Source organism: Vigna umbellata, chromosome 7, assembly GCF_029865625.1.
Source record: "Vigna umbellata cultivar VRB3 chromosome 7, Vumbellata_1.0, whole genome shotgun sequence".
NCBI lineage: Eukaryota > Viridiplantae > Streptophyta > Magnoliopsida > Fabales > Fabaceae > Vigna > Vigna umbellata.
The window spans coordinates 43998174-44021463 of record NC_142171.1 but is presented as its reverse complement, the minus strand read 5'-3'; the positions used below and the strand labels follow the sequence as shown (position 1 = coordinate 44021463).

General features: G+C 30.6%; 1 protein-coding gene across 1 annotated transcript; it reads left to right on the top strand.

Moving 5' to 3' along the window:
• The first annotated feature begins 11079 nt into the window (after window positions 1–11079).
• On the top strand, window positions 11080–21234 carry LOC124829622 (MADS-box transcription factor 23-like). The gene is made up of 8 exons (XM_047303168.2): window positions 11080–11215; window positions 11316–11527; window positions 18043–18121; window positions 19120–19181; window positions 20242–20341; window positions 20471–20512; window positions 20592–20633; window positions 20798–21234. The coding sequence occupies exons 2-8, from the start codon at window positions 11346–11348 to the stop codon at window positions 20954–20956; spliced, it is 666 nt and encodes a 221-aa protein (XP_047159124.1). The 5' UTR covers window positions 11080–11215; window positions 11316–11345; the 3' UTR covers window positions 20957–21234.
• The last annotated feature ends 2056 nt before the right edge of the window (window positions 21235–23290 follow it).

The following is a 23290-nucleotide window of genomic DNA, read 5'->3' as shown; positions in this document are numbered from 1 at the left end:
CTACTATTATATCCTGACTAGAACATCTCGAGCGTGAACGGAGATAGAAAAAGGAAACAAACAAACGGATATGGAAGAGAAATAACGGATGTGAGAGTTGGAAGAAGTGAGAACGGATATGAGAGTTGGAGGGGATGAGAATGGATCTGAGAGAAAAGAGAGAAATTTAGGATGAGAATCTGAAAAGAGAAATTGAGAATTGCAAGGAGATGGGTCTACACAGAAAAATGGATGACTGAATATGAATAAAAATTTAGGATTTTAAAAAAGTAAAAAAGATTAATTTTGTAATTAAAAATTTTTTTTATTAAAAGTTGAGGAGGTAGAGAAAACAAAAGTGATGATGGAGGGAGTAACACCCTAAATTTTAAATTTCAGGAACACGGAACATATCCATTTGCACCCAATATATTGTTTTCAAAATTTGGCAGTTATAATTATCAATCCTATACTTCCAGAAAACACAGAATAATAATGCAAACACAACAACACGTGCAGAAAAAAACAACAAAATAACTAATAGAAAAACAGAATACATACAATATTAAAATAATAGAGAACAAACTAAATCCATCGGAAATCACCCACGAAAAAAAATTCTTGGAAACATTCCCTTCTAATATATATTATTTACGGATTTTCACATTGGAAATCTGTGAAAAAAAATGTTATTATCCGTACATTTATTTCACGAATTTTGATAATGAAAATTTTTATTGTTATAAAAATTTTAAGTATTTTACTTTATTTTTTTAAAAGTTGTACTCGTAATTCAAAGAGTCTTCGTTACATTCTATTGATTGGACAGGTTCTTATAAAAGAAGAATACATTATTTTTATTTGTCCTTATGGGATGTTTTGTTTATAAGGACAATGGACAACACTTTGTATTGTTGAAATCAAATTCTTTCTAATTCCTTAGTTATTAATTAGCAACTTTCTATCATATATTACTATTGTTTAATATAAGAATTGTTTGTATTGGTCAATTTTATTTATTTTTCTTCTCTCTTTTTTCGGATAATAATTAAGTAATTGAATTTCAATTAATATAAATGGAGTAAACCAAATTGACTAAATAATCTACCGTTGAACTAGGTCTTCGAATATAAATTCTCTAGTTGAACATTTCTTTTATTTTATTATGAAAAATGCATGGTACATATTTATTTAAATTTTTGTTTGTTTCAAGTACTAGTGTGACCAAATATAATAATAGATACTAAAATTATCTGTTGGTCTAATGAGAGTGAAAATAATATAATGAAGAGCAAGAACAAGAACACGCTGACCAAGAAATATAAGAACAAAAGAATAGAATATTGTACTTTCTAGAATGGAGGACGCAAGAATAGCAAGTTTAAAGGCGTGAGATAGGAATATTGTACTTTTTAAAATTAAAATGTTTTGGTGAAACATAACTAATGGCTCATAATATTGTTTATATGAACAGTACAATAAATCAATATAAAAGTGGTTTTGAGATTGATTCCTCATACAAGTGATGTGCAAATTCGAGTTTTAAAAGTAATAAAAAGAAGTGGGTCAACATTTTAACACACTTAATAAATTCAAAAGTTACTTTTGCCTTGGAATAAAGTTGAATAATAATACTTTAATCCACTTAATAAATATTTTGCATTTATTTTTGACATTATTTTTTATTTTATTTTCTTTTTACATTTAATTGATTTTTTTTTATAAATAAAAATTTCATCTTTTATAATTATTTTATCTTTATAATATGTGTTAAATAAATTTTAATATACGCCACTATATTAGATTCGATTTTTTCTTTTTGAAAAATGTTTATGTTTTTTTAGATTGACTATTAAGAAATTGTATAAAATGGTCATAAAAAAATATTTTTTTATATTTTTAAGAAAAACAAATAACAAATAGAAAAAGATAGTGTTAAATTAATGTAAGAAATTTGTATGTCAAAATATCATTTATGTAAAGATTATGGTATGATACCACACAATATATTTGTCAATAATCTAATAATATACCTGTCTACGTTCCCTTAAAATTTGAAATTTGAAATAAATGATTAATCCTATAGTTAAATTGTTGATCATTTCTAGATTAATTTATACTAATTTAAAAAATAATTATATCAATGCTGAAAAGAAATTCCGTTGTTAAAAATTTAAGGATTTAACAGAGCAAAAAAAGAGTTTATTTTCTAGTGCTTTTTAATTTCAAAAGTTTTTCTTTTAGCACTCCTTATTTTGAACCTTAAATTTTTTTCTTTACAAATATAAGACAGCTCTCGCATAGGGAGGAGACTCCAATTCTATGGTTTAAAGTCACTCACTTTAAACCAGAACAGAAATAATATAGAAAAGAAATGTTTATCAAACCCTTAAAATTAATAATATAGAACTTATTTTAATTACTTATTAAAATATCATTGATTGAGTCAAATCTTACTAACGAAAAGTCAATGGATTGATACAGAAGAGAAGTTCATTTCTCTATTATCATGGTACGGCCTAGTATATATGTATATCATTCTTTTGTGGTAAAAACAGAACAAACCTAAAATTAGAAATGATTCTATTTGATGAATGTAAAATATTTCGTCACCCCAGAGTCCACATAGAAGTAAAAAGGTTTTCAAAGGTTGACAGGTGTAGCTCGTAAATCCTTTTGAACTCAGTGACATGAGGATGATATGAGAAAGCTACATGTTTGTGAAAAAATAGAAAATAGAGAAGCAGAATAAGTGTTTGATAAATTTATGAGTGGGTTGAGGATGGCATGGTAAGGAAGCATTAAGAAAGAACATAGAGTTGAGCATGCATGGTAGGTAGAGATGGTCTGAGGGTTCAGTTCTACTACTTTTGAGAGCCACGCTGATGAACAGTACGCGTAAATTGATGCGAATCATAATTGGACAAAAGAAGGGACACACATGCAACTCAGGAGAGTGAGATGAAGAGTGTAGTTGTAAATGATTAAGTTTCATGTGCTTCACTGATTCAATGGCACGATGACCAGTGAAATAAAGCAGCATTTTCCAAAGCTGGCGGAATAAAATAGTGGTTAAACGGGTTCCGTACACAAACTGATGATTGACACTTGGCTGAGTTACTTGACGAGAGCAGGCAAGTTGATGTTACGGACGTTGATCGAGGTGCCATCTGAAAATTAAAATTCCGGCGAGATCGAATCTTATTGGTGAATGAGAAGTTGTTCACTGTTCACGTGGGTTGGAGAAATGATGTGTGGAAAGGTGGAGATATTTGGAGACAAAGAGGAAGCTTTATGAGCATTTGAGCCCTAAAAATTGTAGGCCAAATCGAGTATTTTTAAAATTACTAGGGACCTAAACACCATGATCTATATTTCTAAGTATAGTAGCGCGTGGAGATGTCCCAGTTTGTTTACCGGTGGCGCAAACAATGCTACCATTTTGCTCAACCATGCTCTCAGCTCCACACACGCGTGCCAAGGCTTCCCTCGATTGCCGAATACTGTTCTATCAACTCACACCTTTGTAAAACCCTATATAATTAGCAATAATAATTCTGTGTTAAACCAGATTAGTGCACACTATAATGCTTATTAAATCCCTTTTCAAATCTGCTTTTAAATCTCCCTGCAGTGCACCGAAACCGAGCTTCATCATTCTCTGTAACACGCACCACGTCACACACTCAGTGCATTAAAAACGCACTAAACTCTGCATGCACGCATGCCACTTGTCACGATGGAAATTCTAAAGGCAGAAGTGGGAGTGCAGGTGTCATCACGCGAGACGCTAGTTCGTCTGGAATGAGAAGGAACAAAAATGAATTTTCGAAAATCTTTCCACTCACCTGAACCATTCATCTTCTTCCTCAGAAAACCAAACCTCTCATCTTCTCCAACTTCTCTCTTGCACCAGTAAACTTCTCTTTACTGTAAAACTCACACCTCTTCTCCAATCACGAATTCTGCACCATAGAAGTGTTCGTCCAGCTGTGATCTTCATTTTGGACCGAACAGAATTTGAACCCAACCTGGTAAGTCCCCTTTACTGTAGTTCGTCCTTAGGTTTCTGGAAAAATAGGGTTTTAGTTGCATGCAAGCTTGTATACTGAGTGATCTATAATCTGTAGTTAGAGTTTGTTCTGGAAGAGTCAAGAACCTGAGCAAAACGTAGTTGGACGAAGCTATTTTACATCTAGGACAAGCTTGAATTTCAATCCGGGTAAGGGAAGCTTATATGTTTAATTTATACGGTATGTTATATGCTTTGATTTGCATGTGTGATACAATCTGAAGATTTAGCTGTTATGAAAGTTTACTGAGATCTGATATGGTTTCTGGTTTGAGTTATCTGTCATGAACGATCACTGGCTGCATGGAATATATATGTTGTTGGTGGTTTGAAATGCATGTTGATTTGATTATGTATGAATGAAGAATGGATATTGTATATTTGGGAATGATTAAAATGTTGAGATCTGTATGATGATGATGTTTAAGGTGAATTAAATCTGGAATGAAAGTTATAAAGTTTGAAAAATTTAAATCTGGAAAAGTCTGTTAAGTTTGTGAAATCTGCAATTTAATCATCCCCTTTGTTAAATGACGCTCGTCACTGTACGGTCTTAGACCGTTCGGTTTTCATTAAATAACTTAGATTGGAATTCTTTCATTTGGAAAGAATTCTGCTCGAGAACGAGCGTCCCCATTATTAGTGAATGAGCGTTCGGTTCAGCTCAGTATAGATAAATATTTGAAACTTTACAAATACGTGACGTTCGGCCTTAAGTCGAGCGTTCGTCCTTAATGTCGTTCGACCTTGTGTCGAACGTTCGTTCTACAGAGCGTTCGTCCTTATATTGAACGTTCGTCCCAATTGGCGCTCGGTCTTATACCGAAGTGGTCGTTCTGATTTGTGCTCGGTCATTGACCCAGCGTTCGTCCAAGCAGGGTTCGGTTTTATAACTGAACGCTCGTCCTTATTATTGAATTCTGAGCGAACGTATCTGGCGTTTGTCCACGGTTATTTATGGAACGTTCGGTCATTGACAGTAAGTGTTGTTTTCTGATTTACAATTACTCTGATCATTTATCCAAGCCATTTTGTAAGGTATTTATCCTCTTTACTCAACCTAAGGTTCTTGTACTCAAAATCTTCTAAGTATTATTCTGATCTTCTAAATTCAATCTCGTTTAAATATGTTAGGTTTTCTTAACGTCCGTAAATGGAAAAGAGTTTGTTCCTTTTGTTCAGAAACGTATGGTCAAATGAACTGAAATACTTTCGTTTTATTTGATTAAAGGATGCATGTTGTTAATGTTAAGAGAGTGGAACACAGAATGAAAATGTGAATAAAGAGAACGGGTCATTTTGGGCGAATGATATTTTAAATGAATCATTGGAAGTGGATTTAACGAGCGTTCCAAGGAGGAACGTCTCAGATGTGTGAAATATTGAATGGTAAAGTATGAACCTGGATAAGTTAAGCCTCGCGGTCCATCCTGATATTCCGTGATACGCCTCTTCAAGTAGAAGGGGGTATTCATGCGTGGGAATGGCAGGAGGCCCTAGTCCATTGAGTACTTCGGGCAGATAGGGTTAACCTCGAGTGGCAGCTGGGGAATGATCAGTTACTACACCACTCGGGTGCAAGGACGCTTGTAACTACATGGTTCATACAGTCCGGACGGTCTGTCTTATATTACATTCTTCTATGATTATTATTTGATGAATCACATGCTGTATGTGTGTTTTTGAAATGTAACTGTATGTGTGTTTTGAAATGTAACTGTATGTGTTGATTGTATAAATTAAATATTATAAGCTTACCCTTGTATTTCCATTGTGTTGTCTACTGTTCATGTATATCCGTCTTGTCCAAATGCAATGATCATCCGTTGTGGATGTGAGCAGATGGTGGTGCATCCCTTGAGCAAGTGCTGGAAGAAGAAAATTTGGATGAAGCCAATCTGGTGGACGTTGAAGTAAAGGCTGAGCCTTAGAGTGCTCGTTAGAATAGGAATTGTAAATGTTAGTGCTTAAAGAACGTTCGGCCAAGTATTTTGTAAGGCCGTTCGTCTTAACCATGTATCCCCCTATTTTGTGTACGTTGTTTTGTGCATATAAGAACGTCCGTTTTGGGTGTCCTTTGTATACGTTTTTAAGCGTTCCCTGTACTGTTGCCGTTTAGGCTTTTGTGAATCTGATTTAATACAAAGACTGTTTGTGATTACTGTTAATTGTAATTAATTCTGATTTATGGTGATTACTGTATTTTGGGATGTTTCTTCTTTAACACTTCAACAAGCTTAATCTCATCAAACCATTTTATCAGATAATTTTATAATGTTTTTTTACCTCTTATAAAGGAGGATGAGTGGATATTTATGTCCACATTTCTGCTTTAAAATTCAAAATTTTATTAAGAGTCTTTTGCTTAAATGGTTGATTTGAAGAGAATTTGTGATGATTGGATTTATTGAGTTTGGAAATTAAAGATTTTTAAAATGTGATTCTTAGTTGCATAAATTATTTAGGATGTTCTAATGTTTATTTGTGCAGCTGAAATTAGAATTTTATTCATTTAAAAACATGAAATTGAATGGTCAAAGCCGGTCTAATCTGGTCAAATCAGGGTGCCTATGCAATTTTGAAAAGAAAGAAATTGCTAAAGTGCAATAGAGGAAAATTTTGGACTTTTGTGCAATTTTAAATAAAATAAAAAGGGTTGAAATGTTTGGACAAGTTTAAATCTGTTAGATATTTTAAAAGATAATTTGGAGAAAATATATCTTAAGATATTTTATTTGATATGGTTAAATAATTATCTTATTTAACTATATCAATAAATATCAAAAGATAATATTTGTCAAATCTTTTTGAATCTATGAAAGATATTATCAAATATTCTCAAAAACTGATTAAATCTGTTGAATATTTGGAAGATATTAGATATAAGATAAAATATCTTGTCAATAGAATTTCAAAGTTCGAGTCCAATCAAGCCCAATATAAAGAGACCCAGGGGGGACAAAACTCATTCATTCTCAGACTCCCCCACTGGAAGCCATCATCCACCACTCCTCTCACTTTTATTTCATCATGTATTATACTCCATTCATAGAGGGCTAAGCTCCCGGGCTATTTCAATGTAATTTCTTATGGATTCTGAGATTAAGTTGAATTAATGAAATTGTTTCTTTTCATTATTGATTTGAGTTATTCTTCTTCTATGTCTTTCATCTCTTAATCATATTAAAAGTAATGATTTTTGCGTCATAAGGTGTTTGAATCTACATGCATATTAATCATATGAGTTCAATGGTTTCTAGGTTTGATTGAGAATCTATTTTGGTTAAATTTAGGAACTTTCATATGATTAAACGGGTTTTTGCTATCAATTGAGAATGTACTTTAATTGGTGGTAACAATTTCAACTATAATTAATTGAAAATTTACTTTGATTAATTAGCTTTAATTTGGTTAGAAGATTTAATAACAGACATGATTAAACATAGGATTTGATTGATAATGTACTTTAGTTGAATTCATTGTGAATAATCTAGAAAGGTCTTGCATTTGATTGAGAATCTACTTTGGTTAATTGCATGATCACCCTCAAATTAATTAAGATTGTATTTTAATTAATTCGAAACTTGAACAATAATCAAGTGAACAATGATCTATAGATAACCGATGATGAATCTATCTTGGAAAAACAGTGGAATTAGCCTATTTCATCATAATTGTTTCTAAGTTTGCTCTTTGTTCTTCAAACGTTAATTCCATTAGCATAACTTCTCACTTTTATTCTTGAGCATTGCATATTCATAAGATTAAAATATTGAAAAGCACTTTCGTATTCGTTAGAAGACGACTCAGGGTTACTTTAATCCTATATCTACTTTCTTGACTATTGACTTAGCAATACTGAAGTTGCCTTGAAAAGTAGTATTAATTTGATAGCTTCAACGATAGCGTATCAGAAGACTTTTACTCTCTTCTGTTAGCCAAAAAAATTAGGAATAGACTGAAAAGTCAAAAAAACTCGATCTGTTAATCAATATTTGTATTTACATGTTTCCCATACTTGTTTCCTTTCCTAAATATGTGATAAATATATGAGTAATTAGAGACATACACTTTAACATTAGAAAATGTTTAGACAAAAGTAGACACATACATTTTAAGATTTTAGAAGCAAATTAAAAATTACATGAAAATATACTTAATTAAAGAGTTTATGCCCAAGCAATATGTTACATTTATCCAACACATATACAACATCCAAACAAAAGATATAACTTCATTCTCATTGATACTATGGAGTTTGGGAAGTTGAAATAACTGAAAACATGTGAATGAGAAAGAGAAAATATTGTTCATGTTTTGATGTTTTTTTAGTGATAATAGAAAAAGTAATGGTACCTTGACACCCTAATGTGGCAAAAACACTAATTTAACATGCAAAATGTCATTAAATTTTAAAATTATGTATTGTGAAACTCTGAAAATTCAACTAACCAACGAAGGATTAAGTGGTCCAAATATACTATTTACAAAATAGTTTATAATTGATCATAAGTAATTGTCATTCAAACTTGGTTTGGCATGTTAAATTGGTTATTTGAAATGGTTATCTTTTAATTACACATATTAAATATAGGAAATAATACTCATATAATAAAAATTAAATGTAATATTAGTGGATATTAAGAAGTTTATATTAAGATTTAATATAGAACTCAAAATCATATATAGTGATAAAGTCAAATTATTATTATTATTATTATTATTATTATTATTATTATATATATATATATATATATATATATATATATATAAGTATATGTAAATATTTTCTTATCATTAGTACAAAAATACAGTATAACGTCGATGTTTTTCGTCCTTTTACATCGAATTCGAGGTCGACGTCATCGAACATAAAACAATTCGACGTTCATAGTAAAGCAAATTAACGTCGAATTTTGTCAATATTCGACGTTAATCAATTTTTTTTGTTTTATTTAATTAATTGTGATCTTTTTTACAACTCTACGATACTTGAAAAGCATAAAAACAACAAATTTTAGCTTTTGGTATTTTATAAAGCATGAACTATGAACGTATAGTGTAGTATCAACAACAAACAAATTCAATCAAATAACAAAAACAAACAAGTTCAATCAAATAACAAAAACAAACAGGTTCAACCAAACAACAACAAACATATGTTCAATCAAACAACAACAACAAACAAGTTCAACAAAAAAAAATAACAAACAAGTTCAATAAATAAGTTTTTCAAAACGAAAACGAAAATTAACATTTAAAAGGTGGGTTCGTCGAAATAAAGTGTTGCCACCAGTGTGAGAGAAAGCAGAATGCACCTATAAAGGACAAGATCACGAAAATAATCGATCAAAACAAACGAAAATCATGCCTAAAGTAGTTAATTAACATGCATTTGTAACAAATGAAAGAAAGATTCCATGTTATGGTCGTCAAACTTCTTTCAGAAAAGTTTGAGCAGAGAAGAGAGTATTGCGCGTTAAGATAAAGTGAATGAATTTTCAATATGCCGCTTAAATTTTTATTGAATTCACTAACCTTTTAACATTGGGGCATTCAACGTTTTATATCCTTTGGACGTTTAATTCTAAGGAATTTGACGTCATACATATATACATTTTCACCTTCGCGCAAAACATTTTCGTAAAATTTACCTGATATAACAAATGGATGTCGAATCACAATTTTAAACGACGCCTAATAATTGTATTTATTTACAAAAATACCATCAGTTAATTTTAACGTTGATTATTCGGTGGTTGGACGTTGAACGTGTGACGTTATACGTTGTTTTTGCACTAGTGTACGAATGATTTTTTTACCAATGAGTTAGGTTTAAAGTGCATTTATTAACATAATATCATATTCAAGGGTTATAACTCATCTTAGTGAGATATTTTGTTTGTTGGGCCTATTGTACCGCTTACTATAAAGAGAAATGTGTTGTTTGTTGTACCTATCATGTCTTCCACTATATTGGATCACACATATAATGTCTAGTCTCACATTTGTGATGTATATGTCTCGACGTAAAGAGTGTTTCGGAGATCTCACATCAACTATAAATAAGACGATTTCATAATATATAAGTGAATGTAAACCCTACCTTCAAGTCAATTTTGTGAGATTAAGTTAGGTTTAAAGCTCACTTGTTAACATCTAATTTATTGTATAAAATGATAGACTTTGGATATAATGATATATATATATATATATATATATATATATATATATATATATATATATATATATATATATACAAATAAAACAAATTTAATAACTAATGAACACTTTTTTTATTTGAACACTTGTAATATTTTTATCACCCACCCAATAATTTCTCAAGCTTTAGCGCAATTCCAAACAGAATAAAATCCCCAACATGCATACAGTAAAGTATTTCATTGTAAAATGTAGATGATACGTACTACTATTAACTTTGTCAATAACCCTATCTAAGTCTAAATAAAGCAAATAAACCTTAATAAATTGAGATATTTGACTACAAATATATTATATAACAGCTAGTGTTTAATTCCATTGCACTTATAGTATTAATACAATGTATTATATTCTTAAAATACAAATAGTGTTTCTTTTTGTATATTTAAATCTAATAAAACTTATATAGTGGTAGATAAATGGATTACGATATATTAATAATTTTTTATAATAATTTTTTGATAATAAATTGTGTTACTATTTTATTGACCTATTTAAATTTATTTTTAAAAATAAACCAATCATAAACTGTTATGTGTACCTTGTAAAAAAACTTGTTAAAAAAAATTATTAAAAAAATATTTTCCTAAATAAATAGAGTTGAAGTGGATCTGTGAGAAGGGTTTTAGTAAGAACATGGTATGCACCTTTAACGTGTCAGAGGCTTATACGGCTGGCGGCGCCATAAAAATTCTCAAAACTATTGAAGCAATACATTTTATTCTTGAATACTTCACTGTACAAAGTATGCAAAAATTAAAGTGACTGGTTTTATCAGTGATCCAATTTTTAATTTAACCCCACATAGTAATCTGCCCCACTCTCCACTGCCACAAGCGGCTTATACCTTTCACCCAGAAACTGCTTTTTCTGCTTATAAAAGGGAAAGCCAGCGCCACACTATTCTTCCCTTGCACCATCTTCAATAGCGTTCACAACCAAGTAAGAATTTTTTCATTGTCTCATCACACCTTTACTCAACTTTCTCTATGCCTTCACTTTTTCTATTTATATAATTAACTCCAATACATAATTGCTTTAGAAACCCTAAAGTGTGAACTCAACGCTACAAATGGGAAGGGGAAAGATTGTGATTGAAAGGATCGACAATTCCACAAGCCGGCAAGTCACTTTCTCCAAGAGGAGAAAGGGACTGATCAAGAAAGCCAAAGAGCTTGCAATCCTCTGTGATGCACAAGTTGGCCTTCTCATATTCTCCAGCACGGGAAAGCTTTACGAGTATGCCAGCACCAGGTTTGATTATCATCATCACCATCATCTTTTTTATTTGGTTGCATAATACCATGGATATTTGTGTGCTTACGTACTGCTCCCACTATATGTTTGTTCCCATACTAGTTTGATGCATATTAAATAGATCGGTACCAAAAACTTTATCTGTTATAAGAACCTTAATTAAGTCATCCCTATTTGAGCGAAATTCCATGTATTTTAGGTCTCACTCAACATATAAATCCGAAGACTATAATGCAAAAGAGATAAATATATGCATGGCTACAAGTTCTTAGAGATTACGTTCAAAGTATTGTTAGAGAATCTTGGGTAATTATGTAGTTATATATATATACATATCTGCAAAATTACTACAGTTACATGATTACAGGAGATTCTTCTGATGCTAGACAGTCCTGGATAGCGAGTGTATTCATATGTTTCAACCCATATGAATTAACAACACTTTTCTCAAGTTTCTGACATTGTATATAGTAAAGCTGATGCTATATCAGAATTTAACCTGCCAGAGTTTGTGGGGTATTGGGAGAATATCATCTTGGAAACGTAAGAAATCTGTACTGAAGTCAATAATGAAAAGAGCTGCGGTTTGAATATGATAATATTTTTAAGGGACAACAGATATCCTTAACAACCAAAAAAAAAGAAAAAACTTATCCTTGAACTCATGAGGATGTAACATCGCATCTCTGAATCTAACCTTCCTGTTTTGCTCATTCAAAGGCAGAGACCCCTCCAAGAAGAGATAACTATATTATATTCGTTTGAACACCTCAAACTTACTTTTGAAGAGATAAGAAGAGCAAAAAAAAGTATAGGTATAATACATGATATAACATGACAGGAAGTGGGAAAGTGGGAGATAGAGATAGATGATAAGTATAAAGTAGGTATTTGGAAAATGGAATATTGAAAAATCACTGCTCATTTGTCAATTTCTTCTAGTCTCAGCTCAGGTCCATGCATGACCTATCTTATACTGAACATCACCAGTCCAACCTAGCTATTTTCCTCAGACAGTATTGGAAATTCTGCATAATGCATATATGGTTTATAAGACTTTACAACAAACGATATATAGACAGTTTGAGGATAGATTAAGGTTGAAATACAGAAATTTAAAGTAGAACTTTTGTGGGCATGAAAGGGAAAGGGGCATTATTATCCAGCAAAATGATTGATCACAGAGCTGTAACCAACGTACACAGATTTGTTTTGAATAGGCAGGTATATAGTATCTGATTGGATGCATCTTTTACAGATATGATGCCCCCATCAACCTAGTCTTTTCTAATTTTAGAAGGTTACATATAAAAGTATGCGTGATTGGAAATATGAATAATTTTACCCATAAACGGTTTTAGCTGATACCATGGCCTTGATTAGTCGATGTCAAATCATTGAGGATGTGGATGTGTTAGGTAGCAGCACATTGGTGGCATGTCCCCTCCCATAAGCAAAATGATGAAGTCCCATTTAGGATCTCTATCATTGGCAAATGCATGCATCGGATAAAAAGTGATGTCACCACTAATTTTGATATAGACAACCTTATCAGGTAATTAAAACCTAGCTAGCTATCCAAGCATTTTTTTGCTAGGTTTCTTTGTCATTATTATTTTGGTTTCTTATATATATATATATATTTGGCCAAGTGGGAATGAGTACTGTTTTACTATGATCCTCTATACTTGTTTCCTAGTCTTAGACCATGCATTGAACCTTTCGCTTTTAAACTAAAGTTCATAATGTCGTGTAGAGTGAGGACGCCTGGAGGATAAGTTTTTATTTATTTTTTAAATTAAGTTTTATAATGAAAATTAAAATTAAAATCTCATACATAATTATTGGTATCCAAAGTCCGAAGTCCTCACCGCTTGACTAGACTGACCCTAACTATTTCTGTTTTGGTTATTAGTTGAACCAAAATAATTATGATGAATAAATTTTGAATGAAAAGTTCTTTAGAAAAAATAAATAAATCATAGGGGTAACATTTTAAATAGGACTTTCTTTCACATTCTTTGTGATTTAATCATTTTTCTCCAAACTTTAAAACAAAACAAAAAATTCTCGAATTAAAATTTTGACCAACCAGACATTTATGAATTTGAATAGACAATAAAAATGTATTTTTTTGATAAAAAAAAAACGTGCTTTTAATCCTTATTTGTGCATAGCGAGTATTAAGCTAGTTGATGAACAATTAAAAACGTAATTTATTTAGAAAATTTATATGAATGTCTCGCACAAATTATAAATAAAGTAATAACTTGTTAGGTTAAGTCACTATGCTATACGTCAATTAACGTTGTTTTTTTAAAATAAATGTCAATTAAAAATAAATATAAAAAATAGGTCGAGAGAACAAATCTCTTATTAGATATTCAAATAAAAATTTTGAAACAGTTAAGTATAAAAAACATAGTAAAACTCATTTTTATTATTAAGTAAAATTTATTAATTGCAAAGTTATACTTCAAAAAGAAAAAAATAATAAAACCTAACGCAAAACAGTATATTGAAAAGAAAACTATTTTTAAACATAATAACTATGCTTTTTCAGACTTCTCACTGAAATTTTGAAGATATTACTAATTTTTAAAAATAAGCTATTCCAACTTGTATTGATTATTGTATTTTGTCATGCGAAATTAATTTTTTTGCGAAAACCTTAACCAAACTTACGCAATAATATTAATTATATGTGCATATTAATGACTTGGCAGCCTGAAATATATCTCCTGCAAGAACAAACCTTTTGGTTCGAATTGATCATATATAAGACAGTGAAGGGAATCCCTATAATTTTCAAGTTCTCATTTATCTATTGTTGTTATATTGTAGATGGTATTCCTCATTAAATACGGATCAATTAAGTTCAATTCGAACCTATAACAAAATGAAACTCAGTCTAACTCGAGATAAAACCAACTAACAGATAATTTTAAAAAAAAATGAAGTGTTTAGTGGGAACTCTTCCTTGTGCCTAGCTTAATAAGTGAAGATATTTGTTTGTTAAACAAAATTATTTCATTTCATGTGTTAATATTGCATACAACGTTTGGAATCATACTTGAATATTTGAAGACATATATATATATATATATATATCAAATCCTTAGTTATCTCTAATAGGATAAAAAGTTTTGCTTCAGTTGTGTTAGCTTGTGGCCAAAATCACGTGTTAAACAATCTTATCACAAAGTATACTTTCACATTTAAAAAGATCAGGAAACCCTAATGAAAACAGATAGAAGTTGAATTATAATTATCTGAGATATGCTTGGCGTACATTATAATAGACTATAAGAAAAACTACAATAGGAAATTTGGTGCAATGCAAAGACGCACATGGAAACATAACAAATGCATGCATTACTCCAACATATGCCTCATGCAAGCTCACAAAGTTTATATACCATAGCTGAATTAAGAACTTAGGTGAAATAAAAATATCTCATATTTAATCATGAGAATGCATGAATTTGAAACATAGTTTTGGTATTAGGGTCTTGAAAACTCTACAATTATATATAATAGGTTAAGAACAAATAGTTACATTAATTGTGTATATATATATATATATATATATATATATATATATATATTATATATATATATATATATATATATATTTATGTGTGTGTGTGTGTGTGTGTTTTTTGAAGGTTGCATGAAGAAGAAGCAACATAATTTAACTTAGGAGGATCATCAAATATACTTTAACTCTTTGTACAGCTAATATAGGATTTACTTACTACATCAGCTATTCAGACAAACCATGTAAAATCTCTTACGTTAGAGCAACAATTCACACATTCCCCTTTACTTCTTCATTGCAACCTTGTGTTGCATACTATTATCATTTCTTCCTTCTCAACTTGTACCTTCATAGATTGTATCGTTGAAGGTGTGATAAGGATATAAGCTTTTATCACCTTCGGTGGTATAATTGTATGTTTCAGCAAAGTCTTACAGAGGAGCTGCTGGTTTAACTGTTTTTTCTTTTTTTCTTTTTCTTTTTTTTACAAGGATTAACAACTTTATTGTTCTTTTTTAATTCATATTTTTTTCAAGGATTGAGAAGTTTGTTTGTTATTATCTTTTTTACATATCTAAATACCAAGTTTTCCAATATGGTTATCCGATTAGTGAAAAATGTCAAGAACATGATTATTTTTCTTAAAACCATCACATTCTAGATCAATTGTATTCTAACCATTTTACATCGATTAGAGCCAAGGGATAAATTCATTTTCAACTTACTACCCGATATTAAAGTAGATAGCATATTAGAATTCAATGAAGTTATAAATGGGATAATCCTAACCACTCTTGTCTTTTATCTCAACACAAAAATATTTTATTACTCTAAAAAATTTATTTTATTTATAGAAATAATGTGTATGATTATGACTATATTTCTCTAATGTCCAAAATATGTTTTAGGATTACCTATCGAAGATTATACTCACGGGCATGAGCATATTCGAAAGAAATATTAAATATATTCTTAAAATAGCGTAATATATATAGTAAAAGTCATGAAAAGTTACAAGGGGAGAAGTCACAATAAGATAATTTGATAAATTATGTAAAGATCAAGGTGTGAGAAGAAAACTAACTATAAAATATAAACGATAACAAAATGGTGTATCCTGTAAAAGGTCAAAAGCTAAAGTTTTTTTTTTTTTCATGGAGCTAGAAACGCAATAGTTTATTTACTAAATAATATACAATAAAATTAAGGAAGTGTATAAGTGACTTTATTTGAAACTTGGACAAACAAAAATATTCAACACACCATTCTAAAAATTTTAGCGCTTAGAGATTAACAAAAAGTTCTCAAATAAAGCAGAAATATGGGAAAGGTGAGCGTTTAATGTTTATTTTTTTATACATATTTTATCTATATAAATTTTTATTAATTTTATTAGTGATTAATCTCTAAAAGAAGCTGCATGACGCAACTTTCAATAAAATACCCTCTATTAATAACTTTTTCTTCCCAAAACCCTAAACATTAAGATGCAGCTCTACTCAATAACTATAATTCTATATTAATATTTGAAGATTTAGAATTAGATATGATTATGGATTGAATTTTTTAAATTTAATTCAAATTTAATAAAATAAATGGATCTAAAATTTATATTCATATTAGTTAGTTCAAATTGATTTATATTTTCTTTAATTCAATTCGATTTGGATTAAATCCAAATAAATTCGGTCTACTCATTATATTATATTCAAATTAACTTTTAAAATTAAATTAAATTCAATGTGGTCAAATTTGAAATAATATAAATTTGATATTGTCGTGTTTAACCAAACGTAGATTTAACTCAATTAAATCAAGTTCACTTTACTCAAACCTAGTTTAACTTGGATTTGATTCAATTAAATCCAACCTATCCATCTTAACATTGATTTATCTTTGTTTGACCCACATTTACTTGAGTTCAATCCAACTCAATCTAAGCTTATCTTTATTTGACTCACATTTACTTGATTTCAGTCCAACTCAATCTAAACTTAACTTAGATTTGAGTTAACTTAGTTTAACCTAATTTAGTCTCAATCTTATTCAAATTGGATGAATCAAACTCAACTTAGGCATAATTGACTTAAGGTGGGTGTGACTTATCTAAGTTCAACATGGAACCTATTTACTTAGTCTAATCCATCTCAATTGTTTTGACTTGACCTAATCTAAATATGCATAACCGATCTAGTGCAGGCTAAATTCAACTTAGCCTAACCTAACATAATTAGCTTGAGTCCAAATACCCTGTTAGGTTTATCGTCCTGCTTGAGTATTATGTTATTAATTGTTTAAGAATGAATTAATATAGGGATTGAAATGAATTAATATTCACTTAATAAAATGTTAACCGTCATCTTTATTTCTTCATGGTCCAGATAATAAATACATGTCATTATTTGCCCATTTTGCCACAAATATATCTTGTTTGTTTCTCCTTCTGCAGATGTAAGATAAGTACACATCTTATTTAAAGTTATAGCAAGCCAGTTGATAAATTTACCAATAAATACAATTCACAAATATATTCAAATAACATACATTTTTGTTTTTAAATTCTCATATTTCATACACACCTATAAACATAATGGAAATTAACATTCAAGTCTTGTAAAATTTTGAATAGTTGACTTCTAAAATTGAAAAGCGCATACTTTGGCAGGACTAGTACAAGCTCTAGCCCTTTTTCCATTTCTTTACATATTGAACTACTGAAGACAGAGATGAGGGTTTTAACTATCAGAGTCCATATACAGTATAGGATTGTTTGAAAAATTCTAAAAAATAAAATCAACTTCTGCCTGATGGTGATATATCAGAGTCCAATGTCTTGGTAGATATATCTTTCGGTGGTTTGCTGTGATATTTGTTTTCACTGTGTCTTCTCCTGATACAGCTTTTCTTGATGAATGGAATTCTTAATTTTGTATACAAAATAAGAATAATGAAAATATTTTTTTGTTACCAGCATGAAATCCATAATTGAGAGATACAATGCATGCAAGGAAGAACAACACCATCAGATAAATCCAGAAGCCGAAGTCAAGGTATGTTCCTGCTAATCACTCTTCAGAATTTCCTCATAAAATGTCTGTTGTAGTTATGATTGGAGGCTTGCATTCTTAAATAAATAGAATATTCTTTCCGTTCAAATCAGTCTCATATTGACCTCAGTTCAAGTTTCTATTTGTTCAGTAACATTTCTGAACTATTGCCACTTGTTTCGGTTAATGATATCAACTGCATGCACATCCAAAGTTTTGAACCTCATGAATTACTTACAGATCTTCAATTGTAGTTATATAAATTAATCACATGAAATTAAAGATATATAAAAGCAAAATAGAAGTTTCCATCCTTTTTTAACTCTTGAATTAAAACCATATATTTGCTAAACTGGTCCTTATAGAACCAAGAAACTGTTTGGGACCAAAAATATTGGAAAGAGGTGAGGAAGGATTGGAGACAGAAGCTGAAACAGAGGAAGGTCTAGAATAAAATTCATCCCTTATTCCCTTTCAAATACTAACAATTTTATTTCCTCCTAGTTGGAGAAAAAAGAAAATGGACAATAGGAAGTTAAATAATAATAATAATAACAGGGCTTTTGAAAGTAAAGTTCTATTTTGGAGTTAGGTTTCCATGTCTTACTATGTTTGTTAATTTTGGGAAACTATATATGCAAGCTTTTAGGAATTTTGTTTTCCTGTAGGGGATATTAATGTCTTAGTTTTCTCTATTTAAGACAACTTCATTTCTTAGGGATGTGAAGACACTGTAAAAGCAACACCTGTCAAACTCTTTCAGCTTTTTGCTTGATATATATTTATAAGTATATTGTGAATAGTCTTACACTATTCCCTGTAGTGGCTCTACATTGGATTCTAAATATGACTATCAGCTACTAAACATAGTGATTTCATATCTATTATGGGGGATGTTGAAGCATTCAGTTTGGACCTAAGTCAAAATGATAACAATGTATCCCTTGCATTTCTTTTCCCTCAGTATCACTTATGTATATCATTTTACTTGAATTTTCTAGTTTTGGAAGAGGGAGGCAGAGATTCTAAGGCAACAACTACAGATTCTACAAGAAAACCATCGGTACAAACTTCTAAATTTATTTAGCAATTTTTTTATATTCTATACAAGTAGATAAAACAGGACATTACAGTACTATAGTAGATTGGCTGTCATGTCATGTTGCACCCAATCCAACAAAATGTCCATGATATATTAAGATTTTACTGACATTGCAAGCTCTATTCAGTCTCAAATCATTAGCAATAACTTCCTAATTTTTTTTTTTTTGACAGAAGTAATCCTCTTATTGAATTTGCAGAAAAAACCAAAACTAAGATTAAGAAACCATGAAGTAATCAAACATTAGCTACTTTGATGGGAAAAATAATGCAATGGTTATTGTCATGCGCTGCCATTAAGTGTCCTCTTGTGTTTGTTACTGTGTCAATACTACCAAATAAAACAATTAACTCTGCACTGATAATTTGAGCAGAACTTACAAACCTAAGATTGAATTAGAAGTGAGGACCTGGAGTATGAAATCCTCTACTACTGTATCAGCGAGTTTATAGATAAAAATACACAAGAAGATCCAAGAAATAAAAATGTAGACTCTTAGAAAATTAAACATCATCACGCATACTTTCTTGCTCTTGCTAGGAAGAAACATAGACTTATGTATTTGAATATTAACAATTTCCTTTCTTTCTCTAAATCACTCACACGGTAGTTCTTTCTTTTTCAGAATAACATGAAAAATAGTCCATGCATAAGCAGCACTCACTTTTATCTCCATCTTAGACTACTTACAATAAACATTAATACTATGTCTCACCAGGTACAATCCATAAAGAAGGTTGTGGCAGAAGTGATGACCTTCTTACTTTACTTTTTCTTCTCTAAATTAAGTAAAGGAAACTTCACATGTCAATCATAGAACTATGTACACGATACGATTGGATTGAATAAAAATTCAACTGCAGAGTTCATTATCAATCATACACTACTTTAATGCACAACATAAACTCCAAAACAGTCAAATGAGAAGTCATTTTTCACTTTTGCCAATAGCAGATAAACCAACGGATTCACATATCTCATTAAGCCCCATGCATAAGACACTAACATTTTCAGGACACAGGCAAATGATGGGAGAACAACTTTATGGTCTGAGTGTCAGAAGCCTGCAAGATCTGGAGAATCAACTGGAAATGAGCCTCCAAGGTGTCCGTATGAAAAAGGTCAAGTGCTTTTTAAATTCACTCGATAAGGAAGAAGGGAATGGAAGTAAATTTGCTTGCTTGATTAATCTCATTAAGGACCAAGCTGAGCACTAGAAATCAATTAACAAGTTTAGTCAAATTCTGCAGGAACAAATTCTAAAGGATGAAATTCAAGAGCTGAACCGGAAGGTCTTTCTAAAATAACTTCTGTTCTCAAAACTTTTACAACATTGACTGAACTTCACATTTTCCTTTTTTTCACAAACAGGGAAACCTTATCTTCCAGGAAAATGTGGAACTTTACAAGAAGGTAAACCTCATTCACCAAGAACACACACTAATATGCAAAACGGTAGCCCAGCTTAGGTAATATGTATGGCTTCCCAAAAAATTACAAGGGACTTATCTTCACATAGGCCATGAAGTGCAACAATTGAAAGCACAGATGCTTAACGATGAGGCTTGATGTCCCAGGTGTATGGTACAACAGATACAGCCACAACAAGCAGAAATGCATTTGTTCCACTTCCATTTGGTATGCATGCAGGAGGGCCTCCACAAGAATTAGTCCAGCTTCAGTTATGCCAGCCTGAGCAAGAAGCTTATGAGACATCAGACACTGCCACAAAATAATGGTCAAGTCTTATTTGGTCTAATATTTTAGTAATGCTTTTGGAAAAAGAAAGCTATATGATGATATATGCAGCTCAATAATGAATCACACAAGAAGCGAAGAGCTCTAGGCCTAGGGGATGAATGCTTCTTCTCACTTTACTTCCCTAAGAGAATTCCAGCAGAGAACAATGCACTCCCTGATATTGTATTGGTTATGTAAAATCTAATCAGTAAAATGACATTTGCTTGTAAAACTTCATATGAAAAAAAAAATCTAGAATAACACAACGTGGACCTAAATTTTTCCTTCTTTAACCAATTCTTCTTGGAGGAGATAAACCATAATGTATGATATCCAACACAAAAATTTCTCTGTTAACCCTACAAAAACACAGAAAACAAAAACTAAGATAAATACTGTATCAGCTCTAGAGCTATTTTGAACACACAAAAAAACAAAGCCTTTACAACTATGAAGGTCCAACACATCACTCTCATGCTAAGCGAAGTCATTGATTAGCATTTCATTTACGCTAGTAACATTCAATACGCGGTTTCTCACACATGCAAATGCTATTTTGTTGCATGCTCTCTTATTGTTTGTAGCTGCACACAAATGCAAAAGTTCACTTTGCAAGTGTTAGTGCTGTGTATATCCATCACTACAGAAATCCAATCCAACAGCATTTCATTGAAGCAACTAAGAGACATACATGTTTAAGATAAAAATGGAATGATATGAATAGGGTGGATTTTGATGTTGCGATTGTGGATGCAAAGAAGGTTGAAGAAAAAATGGTTGTTAATTGATGGTACCTGCACTGCAGGATAAAGAGATGGAAACAGAATATCTAAGGAACGCGTGGGAGAGGAACAAAGTATCCAACCCAAAACCTTACTTGTATCCATTATTTTTATAGTCGTTCACATAAGATAAGGAATTAATTGATGACTCTTTTCAAGAAAAATCACTAAAAATTTGCAATATCAATAATATATGAATTCAACTCACACATAAAATATTAACACTAATATGTTTCATTATAACAATGGACTTATGGATCTTCATGTTGGACTTTCTTACTTTTACCGAACAATTGAATTCCCGACCATCAATTAAGTGGTGCGATCCAAGTCATATATGTATCAACTTAGTACCTGCACTTGTCCTGCTGTTTTCCACATGTTTTCCATGACAAACACGACATTATAATTTTGGCAAATATTGATACGTTACCTTTCCTGGTCTATGTCTGTCTATACAAGAGAAACAAATTTCTTATATATATTGGAAAATTTGTTTATTCACTACTTTTTCCTTTCCATTTTTCAAAATGGTCTTAGTGTGTTTGGTTTGGCCAATTGTCGTGGTAATCAATTGTGATAATATATGATTATGGAAAATGTCTTCCTCTCTAAATAAAATAAAAGGCTTAAATTCTTTTTTTGTCTATATTTTTATCGACTTTATTTAATGTAGGACTATTTTTTTAGATGTTCAATGTAATCAGATAATTTATGTTCAATTGCAGGTGGATGATCAATCTGTGCGTGGAAAGATGCAGGTGTGGTTCACGTTTTGGACGAAAATGGCGATCGCTGACGATATGTAGTGGAGGTACGTGGTGGCTGACAGTGGTAACTAAGGTTTATGATGTATTGGGAGATGGAAGATAATGACGTGATAATATAAACACTATATTCGGCGGATCACCTGAGAAAAAATTTGAATAACTCGTTGAAATACTGCCAACGTATACGATCTGTCATTAACGGGTGACATCATAAAAAAAATACTAAATTGAATATAAATTATTAAAATTAAAACCATACTGAACATCCAAAAAATAATGAGTCCTATATTAAAAAAATCGACAAAAAAAATGAAAAAAAAATCATACCTAAATAAAAAAAATATGACTTTAGTCTTATAATTTTTTAACATGGAATTAATTTTCTTTAGGATTATTTTTTCTAGAGTATATAAAAAAATTACCTACTTTTTATCTAAAATTTGTGTTTGACTTTCCAAGTATATTTTCATATACTATTTTGATACAGAAATATGATGTTTTGAGTTATAAAACAATACTTATTTTAAATATACATACATAAAAAAGAAAATAGCACAAGTGGAAAATATATTTTTTATATCAATTTTTTATATCTGTTAAAATTCACCAGGCATAAAATATGGTATGATGGCAGTTTTGTAAATATGATAAACTTTTTTACACCGATTATATTAAAAATAGGTATAAAAGGTGGGAGGATTATAAAATACAAATATTTTACACCGCTTGCAATCCTAACAAGTATAGAAAATCTTTTTTTTATACCTACTAACTCTAG